This window comes from Rana temporaria, chromosome 11, assembly GCF_905171775.1.
Source record: "Rana temporaria chromosome 11, aRanTem1.1, whole genome shotgun sequence".
Lineage (NCBI taxonomy): Eukaryota > Metazoa > Chordata > Amphibia > Anura > Ranidae > Rana > Rana temporaria.
The window spans coordinates 124214993-124235200 of NC_053499.1; the positions used below are offsets into that span (position 1 = coordinate 124214993).

The window sequence follows — 20208 nt, forward strand, 5'->3', positions numbered from 1 at the left end:
AATAAATATAATAGATTGTTTAGATCTATAAGGAGGATAGATGCCTAGGGCAAACTCCGAACCCCCCCCCCCCCCCCCCCGACATCCCTAATGGGATCACTCTGTGCCCTAAGAGGCAGAATAACCCCTATCATCCCACCTCCCTTTTAATAGATAATAAGAATAACCCGATAACAAGAGGACAACTTCAAAACCATCCTCTATATAACATACCTAAGAGGGTTTAAGAAACCATTACAATTAGGTTCAATCAAAACATTTTAAAATAAAATCCAACATATGGGAAGAATAATAAAGAATATATATTATTCTTGTCAAAATAAAGGAAAAGAACAACATATGTATGCAAAACTTGTTCCTTATTCATATAATAAAAAAAAACAAAAAAAAACAACATAAACAAAATAATAAGAGAGAAAGAGAAATAATGATAGAAAAAAAAAAGACAGCATAATAAAAGAAAGAAAGATAGAGAAAGAGAAAGGAGTTGGAGAAGAGATAAAAGAAGGACAAAGAGCCTACCTGTCAAAAGTGCACATCAGTCCAAAGCGAAAGCTAATACTAAATCCGCAAGGTATTAAATTTGGATTTTTATTCAATTGAGTGCTCTCTTTTTCATCCTGGGTCTACCAGTGGCTACCAATTTAAAGTTCATGTTCATCCTTGGGTTTTCTTTTTTTATTATTATTATTTACATCTAGCTAATTTCTTTTACATGTACAAAAAGTCCACAAATAAAATGCCAAAAGCTAAATAACTTAAATTATTAAGAATATTTTAAGTGACAAATATTTATCTTTTTATAGGCTTTCCCATGTATCTCTACTGGAGTATTTGGTGAGTGTGCAGCCTATGGTGTTTGTTAAGTTTTTCATATTGGGAACGTTAATTGTTTTTATATACTGTGTTTTTCAACCAGGATACCCCTCCGAGGAGGCTGCGGATGTAGCACTGGAAACCATTAGGAGCTATCTGGAGGAACACAAGGACAAGGTGGGTGGTCTAAATAGAAGAGGCTTAAAACTAATATATGGCTAATAAATTATTGTGATGTGCTGTTTTTTTTTTTTTTTTTTCCCGGAAAGGAGGAGGCAGATGAAAGCTAGAGAGACATTGGGGAAATATCAGATTTATATAAACACAGCACAAAGATAACAAAGACAGAAAACAGAACACATTCACTCTTGCCATGGTCTATTCACCATGTGCAGTGACATAGTTTTCTTTTCTTTTTTTTCTTTAGAAATGTGTAACTTCCAGTTGACATCCTTCATTTTTTTCACAAAAAACACAACAAAAGGCAGACAGCATTATAAGAATTATGGAAAACAAAGTAATGCAAGGACAAATGGCGTTACAAAAAGGAATGGAATAGCAACTGAATTTTGTCATACTGCATTAAAGAGTGCTGAGGAAATTAAAATGGCTATTAGTCATAAATTACCCCTTAAGCTTATGCCTTTTGAAAAAAAAAGTCAGCTGTTCAGTCTATTCAGTTTGTATGGAGGTCAGAATGAGATGTTTCTAAAGCCTCGTACACACGATCAGTCCATCTGATGAAAACGGTCTGAAGGACAGTTGTCCTAGGTTAACTGATGAAGCTAACTGATGGTCCGTCGCGCCTACACACCATCGGTTAAATAACCGATCGTGTCAGAACACAACGACGTGCTGAAAAAAACTAAGTTCAATGCTTCCAAGCAGGGCCGATTCTCGCTATAGGCTCACTATGCAAGCCGCTTAGGGTCCCGCAAAGCTGCAAAGGGCCCCCCAAATTACTAGAGGCCCCGCCTCTGGTGAGAAGTAATTTTCGCCCCCTCACTCCGCTTCTAAACTCGCTGGCTGAGTCATTTCCAACAGCAGAACACCCCCTCCCCCCGCTTCTCAACTTTCTTTAATGTGACATGTCACTGTCGTCAGCACCCCCCCCCCCCCCCGACCCTGGAAGGTCAATGCTTCCACGCATGCGTCAAATCACTTTGACGCATGCAAGGGCTTTTGGCCGAGCGGACATGTCCGGTAAGTCGTACAGATTACCGAACATGTCCGACGGACAGGCTTCCAGCGGACATGTTTCTTAGCATGCTAAGAAATATTCGTCCGTTGGAAACCTGTCCGATCCGCTGGAAAATTGTCCGGTCGGCCGTACACACGACCTTACATGTCTGCTGAAACTGGTCCGCGGACCAATTTCAGCAGACATGTTCGATCGTGTGTACGAGGCCTTAAGGTCCTTCTAATGCCCCATACACACGACCGTTTTTTCCGTTGGAAAAAGTCTGATGAGAGCTTTTGGCCGGGAATCCCGACCATGTGTATGCTCCATCAGACTTTTTCCAACAGAAAAACTGCCGGGAAAAAAAAGAGAGCAGGATCTCTTTTTTCCTAACAGGAAAACCGTTCTTCTGTATGCAATTTCCAGGTGGAAAAAAATGCGCATGCTCAGAAACATTGAACTTCCTTTTCTTGGCTCGTCGTAGTGTTGTACATCACCGCGTTCTTGGTAGTCAAAAGTTCACCGAACAAGGCAGGCTTGAGAGGAATTCCATCTGGAAAGCCATCGATTTTTTTTACGATGGGAAACCGTTCGTGTGTACGGGGCATTAGGTCCTTCGTTAGTGCTTCTCACTTGCATTTGGTCTCCTGCTGACCTACATAGGACCTTCTTCTAAGTAGCCTCAAGCTGCTTCAAGCTGTTTTTTGCATTTCCATTTGTATCAGGAAGTAGAAAGCTCTAAAGCAATTAAAAGCTTATGTACACGGGTCCTTACAGTTGCTCTGCTCTGTCCCTTCGTTTGAGCTGGGGTAGAAGTTTAATTGCGCAATATTCATGACAACTCTTCACTTTAATGTCTGGTACATACAAGCCGAATATCGACCAGTATTGGCTGGTTCTACAGTGTGTACAGCAATGTTCTAGTGTGTACAGCAGTCTGTCCGAAGGAAGCGGGCCTAATGTCCGACTTCTGTTAATTCGGCATGCTGGAAAACCACAGCTATTACCTTTTGTATCAATTGACCCTCCCATTTTAGATTGTAAGCTCTAATGTCCATTTCACAAGTCCAATCAGTTAGAGAAGGGATCACCATTTGGCGCAACAATCTAGCGATAACTGAATGAGCAGCAATCCAAAAATTAAGCTCTTTTTGATTTGCTTATAGGAGCCCGGCAACATAGACAGTATAGTTATGTGAGGTTCATTTGGGAATTTGTCCCACACAAGTGTGTCATAAAGATGGAGGATTTTTTTCCCAGAAGGGGGTAATTCTTGGGCAAGTACCCCAAATGTGTGTCATGGTGTCGGGGGCCTGTAAGCATCTCCAAGCACGTACGTGGTTTGTTAATGTTTGTTATTTTTATTGAAAAAAACCTGAGACTTTACAATAACTTTAAGGTACAGAATTCAAGACAAAAGGTAGATTTTTCGAGGCATTGCTCAGGCACACATTTCTAAGTGTCCCCTATAACATAGCAAATTTCCACCTTTTGGTTCACGTCCCCTTTGATTAAGTTTTAGGTTAATGCAGCCATGGCTCACAGCATGGGGTCCGGTGTGTCCCTGTTCACTGATTCAAGTACAAATAAGGGCCGATTTTTTGCCTGACTTCGCACCTGAATCGAAGCAGAAGCCACACAGGACCCTTTCCAAATGCAGACCGTGGCAGCCCATCGTAGATGTGTGATCTGGCACCATTGAGACCCGGTCACACTCTCCTGTCATTGGATGCAAGGAAACCCACATCCAATTTGCATATATGTGAACCCGGCCTAAAGGTTCAGCTTAGATAAAGTGTTATTGCCAGCTTAAAGCATCACTGTTGTAAAAAAAACAAAAAAAAAACAGCTTGTTAAAATACATTTATAATAATTGACAGTGAGCTTGCAGTGGATCTGCTCCCTCATACAGAAGGTTAGTTATGAATAGTTAAGCATTGGGGTCAGAAGAGCTGAAAATATTTTTATACTATCGCGCCAAGCAATAAAGTCAAAAGTCTCGGAGTCATCTTTGACTCAGACATGACGATGGATGCACAAATACTAGGATCAGTCGTCAGGGGTTCTCATCATCTGCTCCGCATGCTACGTAGACTCATCCCTTTCATCCCGGAAGAGGACACAGCAGTAGTGGTTGAAACAATAATCAACTCACGACTCGACTACGCAAACTCCCTCTACTTAGGACTACCGAAATACCAGATTTCACGTCTAAGGCCCCATACACACGAGAGGATTTATCCGCAGATACGGTCCAGCGGACCGTTTCCACGGATAAATCCTCTCAAAGATATCCGCTGATTTCGATGGGATGGAGTGTACACACCATCCCATTGAAATCCGCGCGGAAATCCTCTGCCGATGACGTGTCGCGCCGTCGCCGCGATTATGACGCGGCGATGGGCGCGACGCTGTCATATAAGGAATTCCACGCATGCGTCAAATCATTACGACGCGCGCGGGGAATCCCTTTGGACGAATGGATCCGGTAAGTCTGTACAGACGAGCGGATCCATCCGTTGGAATGGATTCCAGCAGATGGATATGTTGTGCAGCACAACAAATATTCGATCTGCTGGAATCCATCCCAGAGGAGATTTCTCCGCGGAAACAGATCCGCTGGCGTGTACACACCATAGGATCTATCCGCAGAAACCCATTTGCTGGGATTTATCTGCGGATGGATTCTATCGTGTGTACGGGGCCTACAAGTCATCCAGAACACGGCAGCCAGACTGGTAACAGGTAAAAAGCCGTGGGAATCAGTCTCCACAGTCTTGAGGTCCCTCCACTGGCTGCCCGTACAGGACAGGGTGACATTCCAGAAGCTCTGCCTCACCCACAAATGTATACAGGGGAACGCTCCCCAATACTTAAGCGAGAAAATAAAACCCTACGTCACCAAGCGCGTGCTTCGGTCAACCAACCAAAACCTTCTCCAAATTCCTAAATCCCGCTACAAATCAAAGGGAGAACGTAGATTTTCAGTCCAAGGACCACGGCTCTGGAATGCTCTACCCACTACCATTCGCTTGGAGGAAAACCATCGGGCATTTGGGAAAAAACTAAAGACCCACCTCTTCTGAAAGACCTGTATGACGCTGGATGCCAAGCGCCTTGAGGCGATTAAGTTCGCATTTGTTGCGCTATACAAGTTACTCACTCACTAAGTTTTCAGACCAACTCTGCTGAAAATCTTTATAATGTCTAATATTGTAATTAGTTTAAAACAAATTAGATATTTATTATGAATGAAAGATGATATAAACAGGTACAAACGATTCAGAATATGCACATTAGTTCTTAAATTATAAAACCGCTGTCATGAGATAAATTTGGAGACTGCCATAGTTTACCTTCCTGAAAATGTTATTTACCAGGCCTAATGCCGATCCACTGACTTCAATACTAATAAAGTCACTGACCTGGAACAAGAATGCAGATAAGGAAGCATTGAAGTAACAAAGTCAGCATGACAGCCAGAGCAATAGCATTTGCAGAAGAAGAAGAGATGGCAGCCTGCATAGTTTATTCCTCAGTTTGCAGAAAGGGACACATCCCACACTGCAGTACTACATGTAGTCCATCCAGTTCAACCACAAAAAAATAAACAAACAAAATAAAAAACATAGTACAATCCCATACACCCAACTCCATACCCACAGTTGATCCAGAGGAAGGCAAAAAAAACAGCAGAGTGTGATCCAATTTGCTACATATTTATAGCACTGATCATTGTGTAAATGTGAATGGTCCCAAAATAGCAACAAACGTGTCCATAATGTACCATAATGTCGCAGTCAGGATAAAAATTGCTGATCGCCGCCATTACTAGTAATAAAAATGCCATAAACTATCCCCTATTTTGTAGACGCTATACCTTTTGCGCAAACCAATCAATAAATGCTTATTATGATTTTTTTTTTACCAAAAATATGTAGAAGAATACGTATCGACCTAAACTGAGGAAAAATAATGTTTTTTTATTTATTTTTGGGGGATATTTATTATAGCAAAATGTAAAAAATATTGCTTTTTTTTTCAAAATTGTCGCTGTTTTTTTGTTTATAGCGCAAAAAATAAAAACCGCAGAGGTGATCAAATACCATCAAAATAAATCTCTATTTGTGGGGAAAAAATTATGTCAATTTTGTTTGGGAGCCACGCTGCGCAATTGTCAGTTAAAGTGGATGTAACCCCGATTTTTTTTTTTCTTTTTGATGTCACAATGTAGAGTATAAGATTTGCCGTGCTCATTGTAAACAGCTCCTTGAATAGAATGCTACTGGACATATCTGAGACAAAAGGGAAAATATGCAATATTAGACAGGGACAAGGATTAATACTTCTGCCTTCGCTTTGCAGCAAATTGTCATGCCCATTGCCCAATTAATGTCCCCTGCAAAACAATTCTAAATCAAATCATTTTAATGTAAAGCAGCAGTGTGTTTTTATTCGATACATTGTATGATTTATTACTACAGTGCTTGTCTGTGAATGTTTTTATGTAACCTTTTACTATATCCTTGCTATTCTATTCTGTAATGAACTCAGTTCAGATTGGCACATTTGTTTCCAGTGACTGTGTGTATGTCAGATAGGTTGGTATCATCCCACTCAACAATTTTTGAGATAAAAAACAATTATCTGTGTAGAAAGATTACGGTTTTCAATTACAAACTATAAACTCTTGGGGTCTATTTAAATATTTTCACATAAGATTCACACAACTTGCATCATTCACGCTTTTTTTTATTAAATCCTAATTGAAAAATATTTGAAACATTTTAAAAAGACTTGCATCAAAGTGAATGTAAACCCTTTTTTTTTTTTGACGTCACAATGTAGAGTTAAAGATTTCTTATCATCTGTGCCCAGTCTTGCCACAACGAGTTAATTCAGCTCTGAGCAATCCTCTTTTTTTTCAGTGAGATAAACGGACAAACAGGAGAAAACTTTTGTCCGTTCTTCCCCCTTTGAATGACAGGTTATTTACATATCTCATGCACTAGCCTGAGACAGGCATTATTTTTTAATTCCCACCCCCACTCCTTTTCTGAAGTCATGTGGTTACTTTTCTGGATTTTGACTGGATGTTAGTGATCATAGCAGAATTTAGTGTAAGGGGAGTGTAGAGGTGGGCGGGGGGTCTTCTGACATCACGACTCCACCCACAGAGCTCCAGACAACAGACCCACCCACAGAATCTGCAGTTTTTCAGTTCTTATAACAGACAGAGGGGAGACATTTGACAGGTAAGGATACATGCAGGAGGCGTCTATATCCTTATAGATCAGCACTATGGCAGTAGAATAGAAAGGACGAGAGTGGGTTTACATCCACTTTAAAGCGAGGCCGTGTCGAAGTGCTCTGGTCTTTGGCCAGCCAAATGGCCTGGGGCTGAAGTGATTAAATCTTTATGTGCAGGTTAGTGACTCACCACTTGGTGACTATTCCAATTTAGTGATTCACCAAGTAGTGAAAAAAAAATTAGACAGTCCTGGAGCTTGTTCCTTCAAAAACAAATCAGAAAAGTCAGATCATATTTCCCTGCCATGAAAGGTTCCTTAATCACTTAAGCTCCGGACCATTATGCAGGTAAAGGACCTGGTCCTTTTTTGCGATTCGGCACTGCGTCGCTTTAACTGACAATTGCACGGCTGTTCAACGTGGCTCCCAAACAAAATGGGCGTCCTTTTTTTCCCACAAATAGATCTTTCTTTTGGTGGCATTTGATCACCTCTGCGGTTTTTATTTTTTGCGCTATAAACAAAAAATAATACAATTGTGGAAAAAAATCAATATTTTTTTACTTTTTGCTATAATAAATATCCCCAAAAAAGATATAAACATTTTTTTCCCCTTAGTTTAGGCCGATACGTATTCTAATACATATTTTTGGTAAAAAAAATTGCAATAAGCGTTTATTGATTGGTTTGCGCAAAATGTATAGCATCTACCAAATAAGGGATAGTTTTATTGCATTTTTATTAATAATTTTTTTTTCTAGTAATCAGCAATTTCAAATAGCTATGAGTAAGCACTGATTGATAGTGCGAAACGTCAGCTGTATGCCCCTGTCTTTGCTGTGATGTATGGTGTTTGATAACTTTTATCAATAAAAGGCAACTGAGAAGGTTTTTCCAGAGTGCGGCTGTCCAAACATTTCTTTCTACAATTGCTTCGTGCATTGCCGGCACCTGGGTTTCTCTGAGAGGATACGGATTTATCCACATACCAAATTGGAGCGATGACTATCTTCTCTCTAATCAGCTATTTTTATCGTGACTGCAACATTATGGCGGACACATCTGACACTATTTTGGGACCATTGTCATTTTTACAGCGAACAGTGCCATAAAAATGCACTGGTTACTGTAAAAATGACACTGCCAGTGAAGGGGTTAACCAGGAGGGGGCGCTGTAGGGGTTAAGTGTGCCCTAAGAGCGTGTTCTTACTGTAGGGGGCGTGGCTGTGCGTGTGACGTCACTGTTGGTCGTTCCCTAACACAGGGAGCAGGCAATCAGTGACAGCCACATTAGGAAGCACTGTGGGAGGTTTCTTTACACTTACCTCTCCCCTTTCTTCCTCTCTGTGACCCGATCGTGGGACACCGGCGGCGATCGGGTCCGCTGTTCCCGTGAGGACGGTCACTGAGAAGAGGACCGGGTCGCGAGCGCGCCGCCGGTGGCGCGCTGCGTTTCCCATGGCTGGGCTCTTAAAGGGGACATACATGTACGCCCTTGTGCCCAGCCGTGCCATTTTGTCTACGTATATCTGCGTGCGGCGGTCCTCAAGTGGTTAAAAGCAAGATAATGAAATATTAATATGGCAATGTGTACATTTCTTCTCAGTTTGACCGTATTATCATCTGCGTTTTCCTGGAGAAAGATGAAGACATCTATCTCAAGAAGCTTCCTGAATATTTCCCTTTGGGTAAGTTAGTTCTCACTGTTTTTAATATAAAACATTTATTCTTTTCTTTATATTTGCTGAATAATAGAGGTAAATGATTGTATTACAAGCCTTTATGGCACAGGTGGAGCAGGCTTGTTTGAAGGAGGTTTCATTGGAACTGAAGATGAATAATGGATTCTTAACCCCGATTAATGAATAACAAGAAACAGTTTCATCATTTAATAACAATCCTTCCTAAGTCAATAAACACAGTAAATGTCTTTCAACTGTCTTTTTGCTGTTCAATTTAAATTGGCATAGGACACCACAAAGAAGTTTTGCCGTACAGCATATTCATGTACTAAATATTCAGCTTGGCACAGAGCATACCTTGCTTTGGCCTCTGTGGCGCCAAAAGTTTTTCTTTAAGTATTAACTGCATGACGGTATTGTTAAAAGCAGGGAGGAAACTCACACGCTGCCAAAAAGCAATAAATAAATATATAAACAAAAAATGGAAAGGTGGCTGAAGGAAATCAGCAGCAGTGGGATAAAAAAAGATTAAAAAGAGTGAAAACAGTATTTTACAAAAGAAAAAAAATGACAATTGATTACGATACATAGTGCTGTAGTCAACAAAATGTCATCTAATTAGGGCTTACATTCACTTTTACAGATAGCATGATCACAGGGTTGTTAGTGAGAACATGCATAAAAATAGTTCAGGAAATGAGTGATGATGAAGTTTTGTAATAAAATATAAATATGGAGTGCAGTTAAGTGTTTATTTAGCCATGGGCAACATCCCCCCCCCCCCTCATTTCAGGACATAAATATCCTAGTATGCCCCGTCGGCTCCTAGTAGTCAGTGCATGCTGAAACTTAAAAGTCTGCAGCAGCTGGAGGGACGTTGGATGCCCACGATTGGTTTAGATAATCACTTCATAAAAGAATAATGAAGTCTCCACTGAGATAGAGAAAACATAATTCACAGGCAAGAGGAGGGACAGCTGCAATCCATGCTAAGAGATGTTAGCGGATCAAAGGACTTGGGGTGCTGTGGGACTACGCAGCGATTCTGGGGATTTCTGGGACTTGTTGCGGCAAAGACTCCCACTCCATCTGTAGTGCTTCACTACAATTCTCAGTTGAGTGCTGCAAGAGTCTGTTAACTTATATTAGACCTTAACTTCTAAATGTATTTATTTCATACAGTTTATTGTAGTGAAGCCTATTCTTTTGTTTGTTTTTTCAAATTGTGAAAAAAAAATAAAAGTGTGATCCGAATAACTAGAATACAATACGGCAACAGTCCTTAATTAAAAAAAAAATAAACATCTTTGTATTTTAAAGCCAACTCTTTTTTTAAGAATTGAAAAGTCTGCACTGCATTCAATCTGTCATTCACCCAAAAAGAAAGTACAGTTTTCATTTTAATAATAAATAAGAAAGTATATCAACCAAACTGCTGCTGGGAGCAGCCTGGATGTGCCAACTTCTCTTGCGAAAATTTGAATTTGCCTGTTCAGTTTAGTCTGCCGTGGACGGCTTTATATAGACTTCAGGGAAAATGCAGCTTTAAAAGATGAAATACCAAATAAGATGCTGAAATGATGAGCGGGTTAGCAATTGACCTTGTATGAGGAAGTATATAAGCCTTTGCTATGGATATATTGGAGAAAAGCAGGCTCAGTGATAGGATATAACTCCAATTTAATTCTAAACCAAATTCAGGTAAGTATTTAAAAAAATGCTTTACACACGGGCTGTCCGATCAGGTCCGCCTGTTCGTTTTTCAGGCAGACCTGATCGGTTCCTCTAGTCTCTTCTATAGAGAGGCGGATGTCAGTGGACACGTGTCTGCTGATGCCCGCTGTTATCCAATTCAATCCTGTCCACCAAAACCAAGACAGATGGTGGTTCTATTCCCCATTCGTCCACCGGATCGGATCAGATGGAATGGACAGGCGGTCTGTTTCCATCTGATTGCCCCATAGAGGAGAGCAAGACTGTGTCTATGTCCACTCTGCATAGAGGAGTGGACACGGACCTGTCATCCACCAGCTCAGCGGGGATCAGCCAGTGGACTCCACTCGTGTGAAAGGGGCCTTAAAGTGGTTGTAAACCCTAAAAACAAAACAAACAAAAAAAACGTCAAGACAAAGGCAAAATGACCTAATATGCATAGCATACTAGCTCATTATGTATTACTTACCTCAGATCGAAGTCCCCTCCCCCCCCCCCAGTGGTCCTGGAGCACAGCTCCGGACAGCGACATTGCACCCAGAGTTACTTCCGAGTATCAAGGGCTCCATCGCTGTGATTGGCCGGAGGCGCGGTGACGTCACTCCACGCATGCGATGTGCCATTGCTTCAATGCGCATGTGCAGATGACTTTGGCACATGCAGATACAGGGGGATATCTCCTAAACCTGACTCTGCTGCATTGTGAACACAGGAATTTGGTCACTCAGCACAGTTGCCATTCAGACAATGCTTTTCATTTTCTGCATCCTGACTGGATGAGGTGGAGAGGCGGGGAGGTGATGTCACGTACTCCACCTTGTTCATTCAGAAAACGCTAAATGCATTAATTCGAATGCAAGATAATCTCTGAATGGAGCCTGTGCTAAGGTTCCATCCTCCTGTGTTCAGAATAGGGATGAGCTCCGGCGTGTTTCGCACACTCCACGTGCAGAGTCCGCCAGGAAGTCAGTACAGCACTGCGATAACCACAGGCAGGGAGACATTTCCCGATCTCTGCCGCGCATTGAGACAGTGTCTCCCTGCCTGCGTTTAGCGCAGCGCCTTACTGACTTCCTGGCGGGCTCTGCACGTGAAGTTTGTGAACACGCCGGAGCGCATCCCTAGTTCAGAATGCAGCAGGGCAGCCACTTAGCATGGGACTTGGAAGTAAGTGGAGATCATTGGAGTAGTGGTGTTTGCTTCAGTGATTTACAGATTGCACATGCATCAGCCAGGTATGGGACAATATACAGTATGCATAGTTACATTGGTCCAAGCTAGACCAATGTAACTATGTATAAAATATCCATACCAGGAATTCTTCTTTAATAATGCAAACAGAAGACATTAGTTAGAGGTATGTGGTATATTCCCCTTGCACACCATACTGTAATTGACCATGTGATTAAAAGGGTGCTGCAACAAGTCCCGACTGGTCAGAGCATACAACATTGATGTAATATGTGCTGACAAGTTTATTGCATGGTTACATTGGTCCAGCTTGGACAAATGTAAATATGCATATTCCATATCTGTGGGATCCCTGTGTAACCTGGAAATCACTGCAGTAATCACAGCCACTACACTGCTAGTCTTCCAGGTCTAGGGCCATGCTACTGCCCCTGCTGCATAGTATCCACAGGGGGTCACCTGCCTGGCATGGGTACTATTCACAGAACACCCTGCATTTTCTGATTGGGTGAGGAGATGCAGGGTGGGGATGTCACAAACTCCATCTCAACCAATCCGAGAACACCTTGCATTCATTGAGAAAATTGGAAGGTGTTCTGTAAATGGTGATAGTGCCAAGCGAGAAACCATCTGTGGCTGCTATGCAGCAGGGCAGACATTCAAGGCAGGACCTGGAAGTCAGTGGGGATCACTATAGTAGTAGTAGTAGTAGATGCAATTACTACCGTTATTTCCAACTTCCACAGGGATCCCACAGATATGGCATATGTATATACTGTAAAACCTTGGTTTGAGAGTAACTTGGTTTAAGAGCGTTTTGCAAGGCAAGTAAAATGTTTTAATACATTTTGCCTTGATATACAAGCGATGTCTTGATATAAGAGTAGCATCATGTCACAACTGAGTATAAAAGAGAAGAGAGGAGCCTCTAAGTGTAACAATATATTATTAATATTAGATTTAATGAAGGTACAACATTTAGCAACTTATTGCTACACTTAGAGGTGCCTCTCTTCTCTTTTATACCCTGTAAAAAAAATGCTTTGATATACAAGTGCTTTGGATTACAAGCATGTTTCTGGAACAAATTATGCTTGCAAACCAAGGTTTTACTGTATACATTAGTCCAAGCTAGACCTATGTAACTATTAGAGCTGCACGATTCTGGTCAAAATGAGAATCACGATTCTTTTGCTTAGACTAAAGATCACGATTCTCAAAAACTGAATGCCAGAACCCCCCCCCCCCCCAAATACCCAAATAAATAAATAAACCTGTGATTTATCTGAAAATATTAATATATAAAAAACAGACCAGTGAAATGTCTATAATGTTAAAGACCATACAACTCCTATGAAAAAAGCAGAATCAAACTTTGATAGAGTTATATGGTCTTTAACATTATAGACATATCACTGGTCTCTTTTTTTTATACATCAGAAGCAGTACCGCCAGCAACCATTGGGTGGCGCATGGATACACATAGTTGTACAGAACTGTAAAAAAGATTAATACATCAGAAGCAGTACCGCCGGCAACCACTGGGTGGCGCATGGATACACACTACAGTTGAACAGATCTGTAAGAGAAGCCCAGGCATCCATCCAGCGGCGCAGGCTGCTGACGTCGGTTCCGATATCGGCGCTAGTTACGTGGAACCGGCCGTGAAACAAAAGAATCGCTGGTCATCCCTGCGGGGAGATCGTGGGCGGGGGGAGTCGAGATTGCGATTCTCTCCGCGATTAATCGTGCAGCTCTAGTAACTATGCAATAAAATCAACATCTGGAATTCAGTTGTAGATGTAATGAAACATTAGTAATTGCGTTTCAAATAATCTGTATATGTGGAAAATAGTCAAAGCATCCCAGATGACAAAAACCATACCGGTGGAGAAGAGAAAGGAGCCCAGGGGCAGTGTCATAAGAACATCATGAAAACTTACCAATTATTATTGATGGATGTTTACATAGATAAATATGAACTTCCCAATTACAATGAGAAGGCAGATAGGCAGCTGAAATCACTGTGGGTTAAATCCACCTCTCATATCTGTACAATTCAAGCAGCTGCTGGTTATATTCATGATTCTGTTATCAAGTGATGCACATGTCAGCTTGCAGGAAGACATGCTAGTATCTAGAGACAAATAATGTGGATATGAGACAGGTTAATCGATTTGCTCAGATTACAGCTCTATGTGCTTTTCCAGCATAAAACAGAAGCCTTCGTCAGTCTTCAGGGTAAGATCATCGTGTGAAAGTCAGACATCTAACCTGCTAGTGTGTGCTAAGTGCCTGCCGCTAATGGTGTTTACAATGTTTGCTGTACTCACATCTCTAATACGAATGTGTTCATTAATACTGTAAATTAGTGTATTGCAAAGTTATGTCAAATTTTACATGCATACTAATTGCTTTGTAGGTTTGGCTCTATTGTATAATTTACATAGCGCCACTTTACGAATGTCTCATTATTCGCGCAAAAGTAACAAATAATATCCATAAAGTTTGCAATATTTGTGTAATGTCAGTTTCTATTTGTTGGCTTTCATCAAGCGAAGGTAACATCCCCTAACACAGGGGTGCGGCAACCTGCGATCTGGGCTTGCCAACCTACCATTCCAGAGCAGGAGGTCGCGGGCCACATCAGAGGGCTCCGCGGGCCACATGTGGCCACCCCTGCCCTAACATTTCCTAAAAATGACCAAAAGAACATTTGACAATAATGCAGCGTACACACAATCAGTTAAACCGATGAGAATGGTCTGATGGACCGTTTTCATCTGTCAAAACCGATCATGTGTGGGCGCCATCGGTTATTTAACCATCGGTTAAAAAAAAGCAATCTTGTTTTAAATTTAACCAATGGATTCCTAACCGATGGGAAAAAAACGATCGTTAGTAGGCACAACCATCGGTTAAAAAATCCACGCATGCTCAGAATCAAGTCGACGCATGCTTGGAAGCATTGAGCTTTGTTTTTTTCAGCACGTCGTGTTTTACGTCACCGCGTTCTGACACGATCGTTTTTTAACCAATGGTGTGTAGGCGCGACGGATCATCAATCAGCTTCATCGGTTAACCGATGAAAACGGTCCATCGGTCCCTTTCCTCCAATTAGTTCTCACACAGTGTAAGTCCAGTCTCCCCACCCACCCCTATGTGCTGATGAAAGATGAAGAAATATTTCTAACACAATCTGCACTTTTCAAAGAGTGTAGAAAGGGGAAGACAGCAGATATACAAGTAAAACTTATGTAGGATTATTTGCTTCATCTCTGTGTTTAACCTGAGGCTATTCACTTCACTGGGTATAGCAAAGGGTTTACAACTACTTTAACCTTAAACCATGTCGAGGGTTCTTTACTGTTAAAGCAGTAAGGATGTGGAGCTCCCTCCCACAATTGGTGCTGTCAGCAGGGAGGATCGCTACTTTCAAAAAACCTTTAGCTAGGCATCTGAGAGAGCAATATATAGGAATTTGGGCAATGGTAGGGACATAAATACGTATACATACATACACCCCCACTGGTTGAACTGGATAGACTGATGTCTTTATTCAACCTTACTAACTATGACCTTACACAATGTTATAATTATTCATTAGTTTTGTGCAAAACTATTTTTTTTTTTTGTATACAGTACTTTCTGGATGCCAATGTCACCTTCCCCCTCCCACTCCAACTGTGTGTCTTTGAGGACTTTTTGGCTCAGAACTCTGAATAATGCTATATCTTCTTGCCTTGACAGTTCATTTTATTTTATGTAATGCTGCATCGTAATATGTGTTTTGTTTGTATAATACCAAATAACCATCATTTCAAATGCAGTGATGCTCATTGTAAACAGCTCCTCGAGTAGAATGCTACTGGACATATCTGAGACAAAAGGGAAAATATGCAATATTAGACAGGGACAAGGATTAATACTTCTGCCTTCGCTTTGCAGCAAATTGTCATGCCCATTGCCCAATTAATGTCCCCTGCAAAACAATTCTAAATGAAATCATTTTAATGTAAAGCAGCAGTGTGTTTTTATTCGATACATTGTATGATTTATTACTACAGTGCTTGTCTGTGAATGTTTTTATGTAACCTTTTACTATATCCTTGCTATTCTATTCTGTAATGAACTCAGTTCAGATTGGCACATTTGTTTCCAGTGACTGTGTGTATGTCAGGTTGGTATCATCCCACTCAACAATTTTTGAGATAAAAATCTATTATCTGTGTAGAAAGATTACGGTTTCAATTACAAACTATAAACTCTTGGGGTCTATTTATAAATATTTTCACATAAGATTCACACAACTTGCACACATCATTCACACTTTTTTTTTTATTGAATCCTAATTGAAAAATATTTAAAACATTTTAAAAATAAAAAATACATTGTAAAGCAGGGCTCGACAAATCCCGGTCGCCAGGTCGCCATGGCGACTAGAAATAGTGTCCTGGCGACTTGGCTTGGAAGGTTTTTTTGTTTTTTTTTGTGAGCTGGCGCCATCTGGTGGTGAGCCGTTGGTATTAAAAGTTATTACCACCAGATGTGAGCTGGCGCCATCTGGTGGTGGCCGTTGGTATTACAAGTTAAGCATTACAAGTTAAACAGCAATTCTAATGTCATTTTTCACTATTTTCACTGCCATCTTCTTCCCTCTAATTAGAACCCCCAAACATTATATATATATTTTTTATCCTAACACCCTAGAGAATAAAATGGCGATCGTTGCAATACTTTCTGTCACGCCGTATTAGCGCAGCGGTCTTACAAGCGCACTTTTTTTAATTAAAAAATAAGACAACAGTAAAGTTATCCCCATTTTTTTTAATATTATGAAAGATAATGTTAGGCCGAGTAAATTCATACCCAACATGTCACGCTTCAAAATTGTGTCCGCTCGTGGAATGCCAACAAACTTTTACCCTTTAAAATCTTCATAGGCGATGTTTAAAAAAATCTACAGCTTGCATGTTTTGAGTTACAGAGGAGGTCTAGGGCTAGAATTATTGCTCTCGCTCTACCAATCGCGGCGATACCTCACATGTGTGGTTTGAACACCGTTTACATATGCGGGCGCTGCTCACGTATGTGTTCGCTTCTGCGCGCAAGCTCGTCGGGACGGGGTGCGTTTTCTGGCTCCTAACTTTTTTAGCTGGCTCCTAGATTCCAAGCAAATTTGTCAAACCCTGTTGTAAAGCATATTCCCCTTGCATCACTACTATAAATGTTCTATTTGCATAGATAAAGAGCAATAAAAGTGTTTTCATATAAAATGGGCATTTATCTTCATTTTGCTATGAATCTGCATTTTATCACCAAATCAAATGACTCAATTTATTTGTTCTCTTTTATAGACCCCTAAAATAACTTGCAATTATTACCAGGCAGAAGCCAATTATATATTTTTTTATGAATAAATAGCCCGTGTGATAATCATTGTGAATTGAATTATAGTCAAACTTCCCTTAAAAATCAATAAAGTATGTGTATGTGGGAAAATCAGTTGATTTGTTCCAGAATTGCCTTTCAGTAAACTGAAAAATCAAATTTTAAAAATCAAAAGCAAATAAAACTTTATGGGCAATTGAGCATGTTGATGAGAATATTTGCATTAAGCCCGATTGTAGTTTAATAAAAATGATATAAGAAGGTTCTTTAAAAAGTTTCCGCACTTTTTTTAAACTCTTTTTATTAAGAATTTTAAAAACAAATGACATCACTTTTCTATATAGTCACCTTCCTTTGCGATGCATTTTTCCAAGCGTCGTACCCACTTTATAATGCCCTGAGCAACACTCCTGCCCCCACTGTTTCCAACGAAAATATAAAAGTGTGGACACTTTTTGAAGACCCCCTGTATATAGATTCTGGGTGTAACATAACAGTAAGTGCTCAGTGTTTTACCAATGGTTTTGTTTCTAATGGGGCATACACATGCAGGCAGGGCCGCCATCAGGCATTATGGGGCCACTTACACAGCTTCAGGCATGGGCCCCCTGGAGCAGAAAACCGGGCGGAGTGCTGCCCCCCTAAAATGAGAAGAGGGGGGTGCCACCACTAATTGAGAAGCGGGGGGCATGAATTAAGAAAGGGGGGTGCCACGAATTGAGAAGCGGGGGGTTGCTGCCGCCACAAATTGAGGTCAGGGGGCTTTGGATGCTGACTAACAAAAAAGGGGGGGTTGCCCTGGGGACCTCTGGGGCCCCTTAGAAAGAAAAAGAAATAAGAAAAAATATATAAAACATGTTTTTTTATAAAAAAAAAAGGGGGGGTTGCCATCTGGGGACCTCCGGCCCCCTGTGGACCTCTGGGCCCTTTAATAAAAATAAAAAATAAAAAAAATAAATTAAAAAAGTATATAATAAAAAAAAAAAACATTTATAAAAAAAGGGGGTTGCCATCCGGGGGCCCTGGGGACCTCTGGGCCTTTTAATTAAAAAAAAATGTTATACAATTTTTTTTAAAAAAGGGGAGTTGCCAGCCGGGCCCCTGGGGACCTCGGCCCCTTACAGGTGTACTGCCTGTACCCCCCTGATGGCGGCCCTGCACACGATCCAGTGTTGCCAACTGTCAGTAATTTTACTGGCAGGCAGTAAAAAACAGGCAATTTTCTCCTGCCAGTAAAAGGTTGCCAGTAAAAAATATGGCTGTGACGCTCAGCTTGGTTCCGGAGCTGAGGCCATCTGAGTGCCTACTACAGTGTGATTGGGTGGCTCTGGCGGAGGTGGTGCCTGAGCATGCCGCGTGATGTCATGGTGCAATGGAGCCAAGCAGAGCGGCCAGAGCCTTGTGTGCGGGTCTGCGTTATGGAAAAGGCAGGCTGGGACCGTTAGTGCTGTTTAGACTAGAGTGGACTGGAGGGATCACTGGGCTTGGACAATGAGTTGTGTCAATGAGGTCTCATCGTCATCTGTGCTACTGCACACTGCTGACAGTGTCACTGTGAGAGTCGATTTTATGTGTGTGCCTCCCATTCTAATTTCTTGCCCTCCTAAAGCCTGTCCCTGAGCTACTTACCATATATACGTGAGTATAAGCCAGCCCGAATACAAGCCAAGGCAACTAATTTTACCACAAAAAAACTGGGAAAAAGTATTGACTCGAATATAAGCCTAGGGTGTCCATCTGCATGCCTCACACTGCCTCACTGTGCCCATGCCTCACTGTGCCCATGCCTCACTATGCCCATGCCTCACTGTGTCCATGACTAAACTGAGGTTTAACATGGGAGTATATAGAAGGGGTGCCGGATTTGAAAAATCGGTGCTCCCCAGCCGTAGGTCCCCCAGACAACAAACTTTGCACACTTGTAGAGGAGAAAGGGGGCTACATGTGTGCCAAGGTCCGGGTCCAGGGGACCCAAGACCAGCCAGTACCGGGTCCCCAAAATCACTGGAGAAATTACTGTTTAACATGGGAGTCTATGGAAGGGGTGCACGGGTTTGAAAAATCGGTGCTCCCTGGCTGTTGGTCCCCCGGACAACAAACTTTGCACACTTGTAGAGGAAGAGTGGGGCTACATGTGTGCTAAGGTTGGGATCCAAGGGATCTACGGCCGGCCAGTACCGGGCCCCCAAATCCAGGAGATCAGGCGCAAAAAGGTGACTTGAGTATAAGCCAAGGGGGGCATTTTCAGCACACAAAAAATGTGCTGAAAAACTCGGCTTATACTCGGGTATATAAGGTACTTACTTTATTGAAACTAAAATAGGAAATATGGGCCAGATTCAGGTAGAATCGCCGCGGCGTAACGTTACACCGCCGCAATTTTTCATTGCAAGTGCCTGATTCACCAAGCACTTGCGTGAAAAATTACGCCGGCGGCCTCCGGCGTAAGCCCGCGTAATTTAAAGGGGCGTGTGCCATTTAAATTAGGCGCGCTCCCGCGCCGGACCTACTGCGCATGCTCCATTTCGAAATTCCCGCCGTGCTTTGTGCGAAGTGACGTCATTTTTCCGAATGGCGACGTGCGTAGCCTACTTTCGTATTCCCGGACGTCTTACGCAAACGACGTTGATTTTTAAATTTCGACGCAGGAACGACGGCCATACGGCCCCCAAAACGACAACTAACTTTGCGACGGGAAACTAGACTAGCAGCGACGTAGCGAACGCGAAAAACCGTTGTGGATCGCCGTAACTCCTAATTTGCATACCCGACGCTGGTTTACGACGCAAACTCCCCCCAGCGGCGGCCGTGGTACTGCATCCTAAGATCCGACAGTGTAAAACAATTACACCTGTCGGATCTTAGGGTTATCTATGCGTAACTGATTCTATGAATCAGTCGCATAGATAGTCTGAGAGATACTCCGTCGTATCTCCGCTGTGAATCTGGCCCTATGTTTTTTGCCTTATTATCTACCTAACAACAT

At 41.7% G+C, this 20208-nt stretch overlaps 1 protein-coding gene across 3 annotated transcripts in view; it reads left to right on the forward strand.

Annotated features, from left to right (window-relative positions):
* Positions 1-20208, forward strand: part of MACROD1 (mono-ADP ribosylhydrolase 1) — a 1095428-nt gene that overhangs the window by 1066531 nt on the left and 8689 nt on the right. For 2 of the 3 annotated variants that reach the window (XM_040329046.1, XM_040329048.1), the window contains 3 exons: positions 807-837; positions 920-993; positions 8852-8933. In XM_040329046.1, coding sequence (XP_040184980.1) covers positions 807-837; positions 920-993; positions 8852-8933 — 187 coding nt within the window. Of the gene's footprint in view, positions 1-806; positions 838-919; positions 994-8851; positions 8934-14041; positions 14073-20208 lie in introns of all 3 variants that reach the window. The other variant, XM_040329047.1, reaches the window with a different exon arrangement.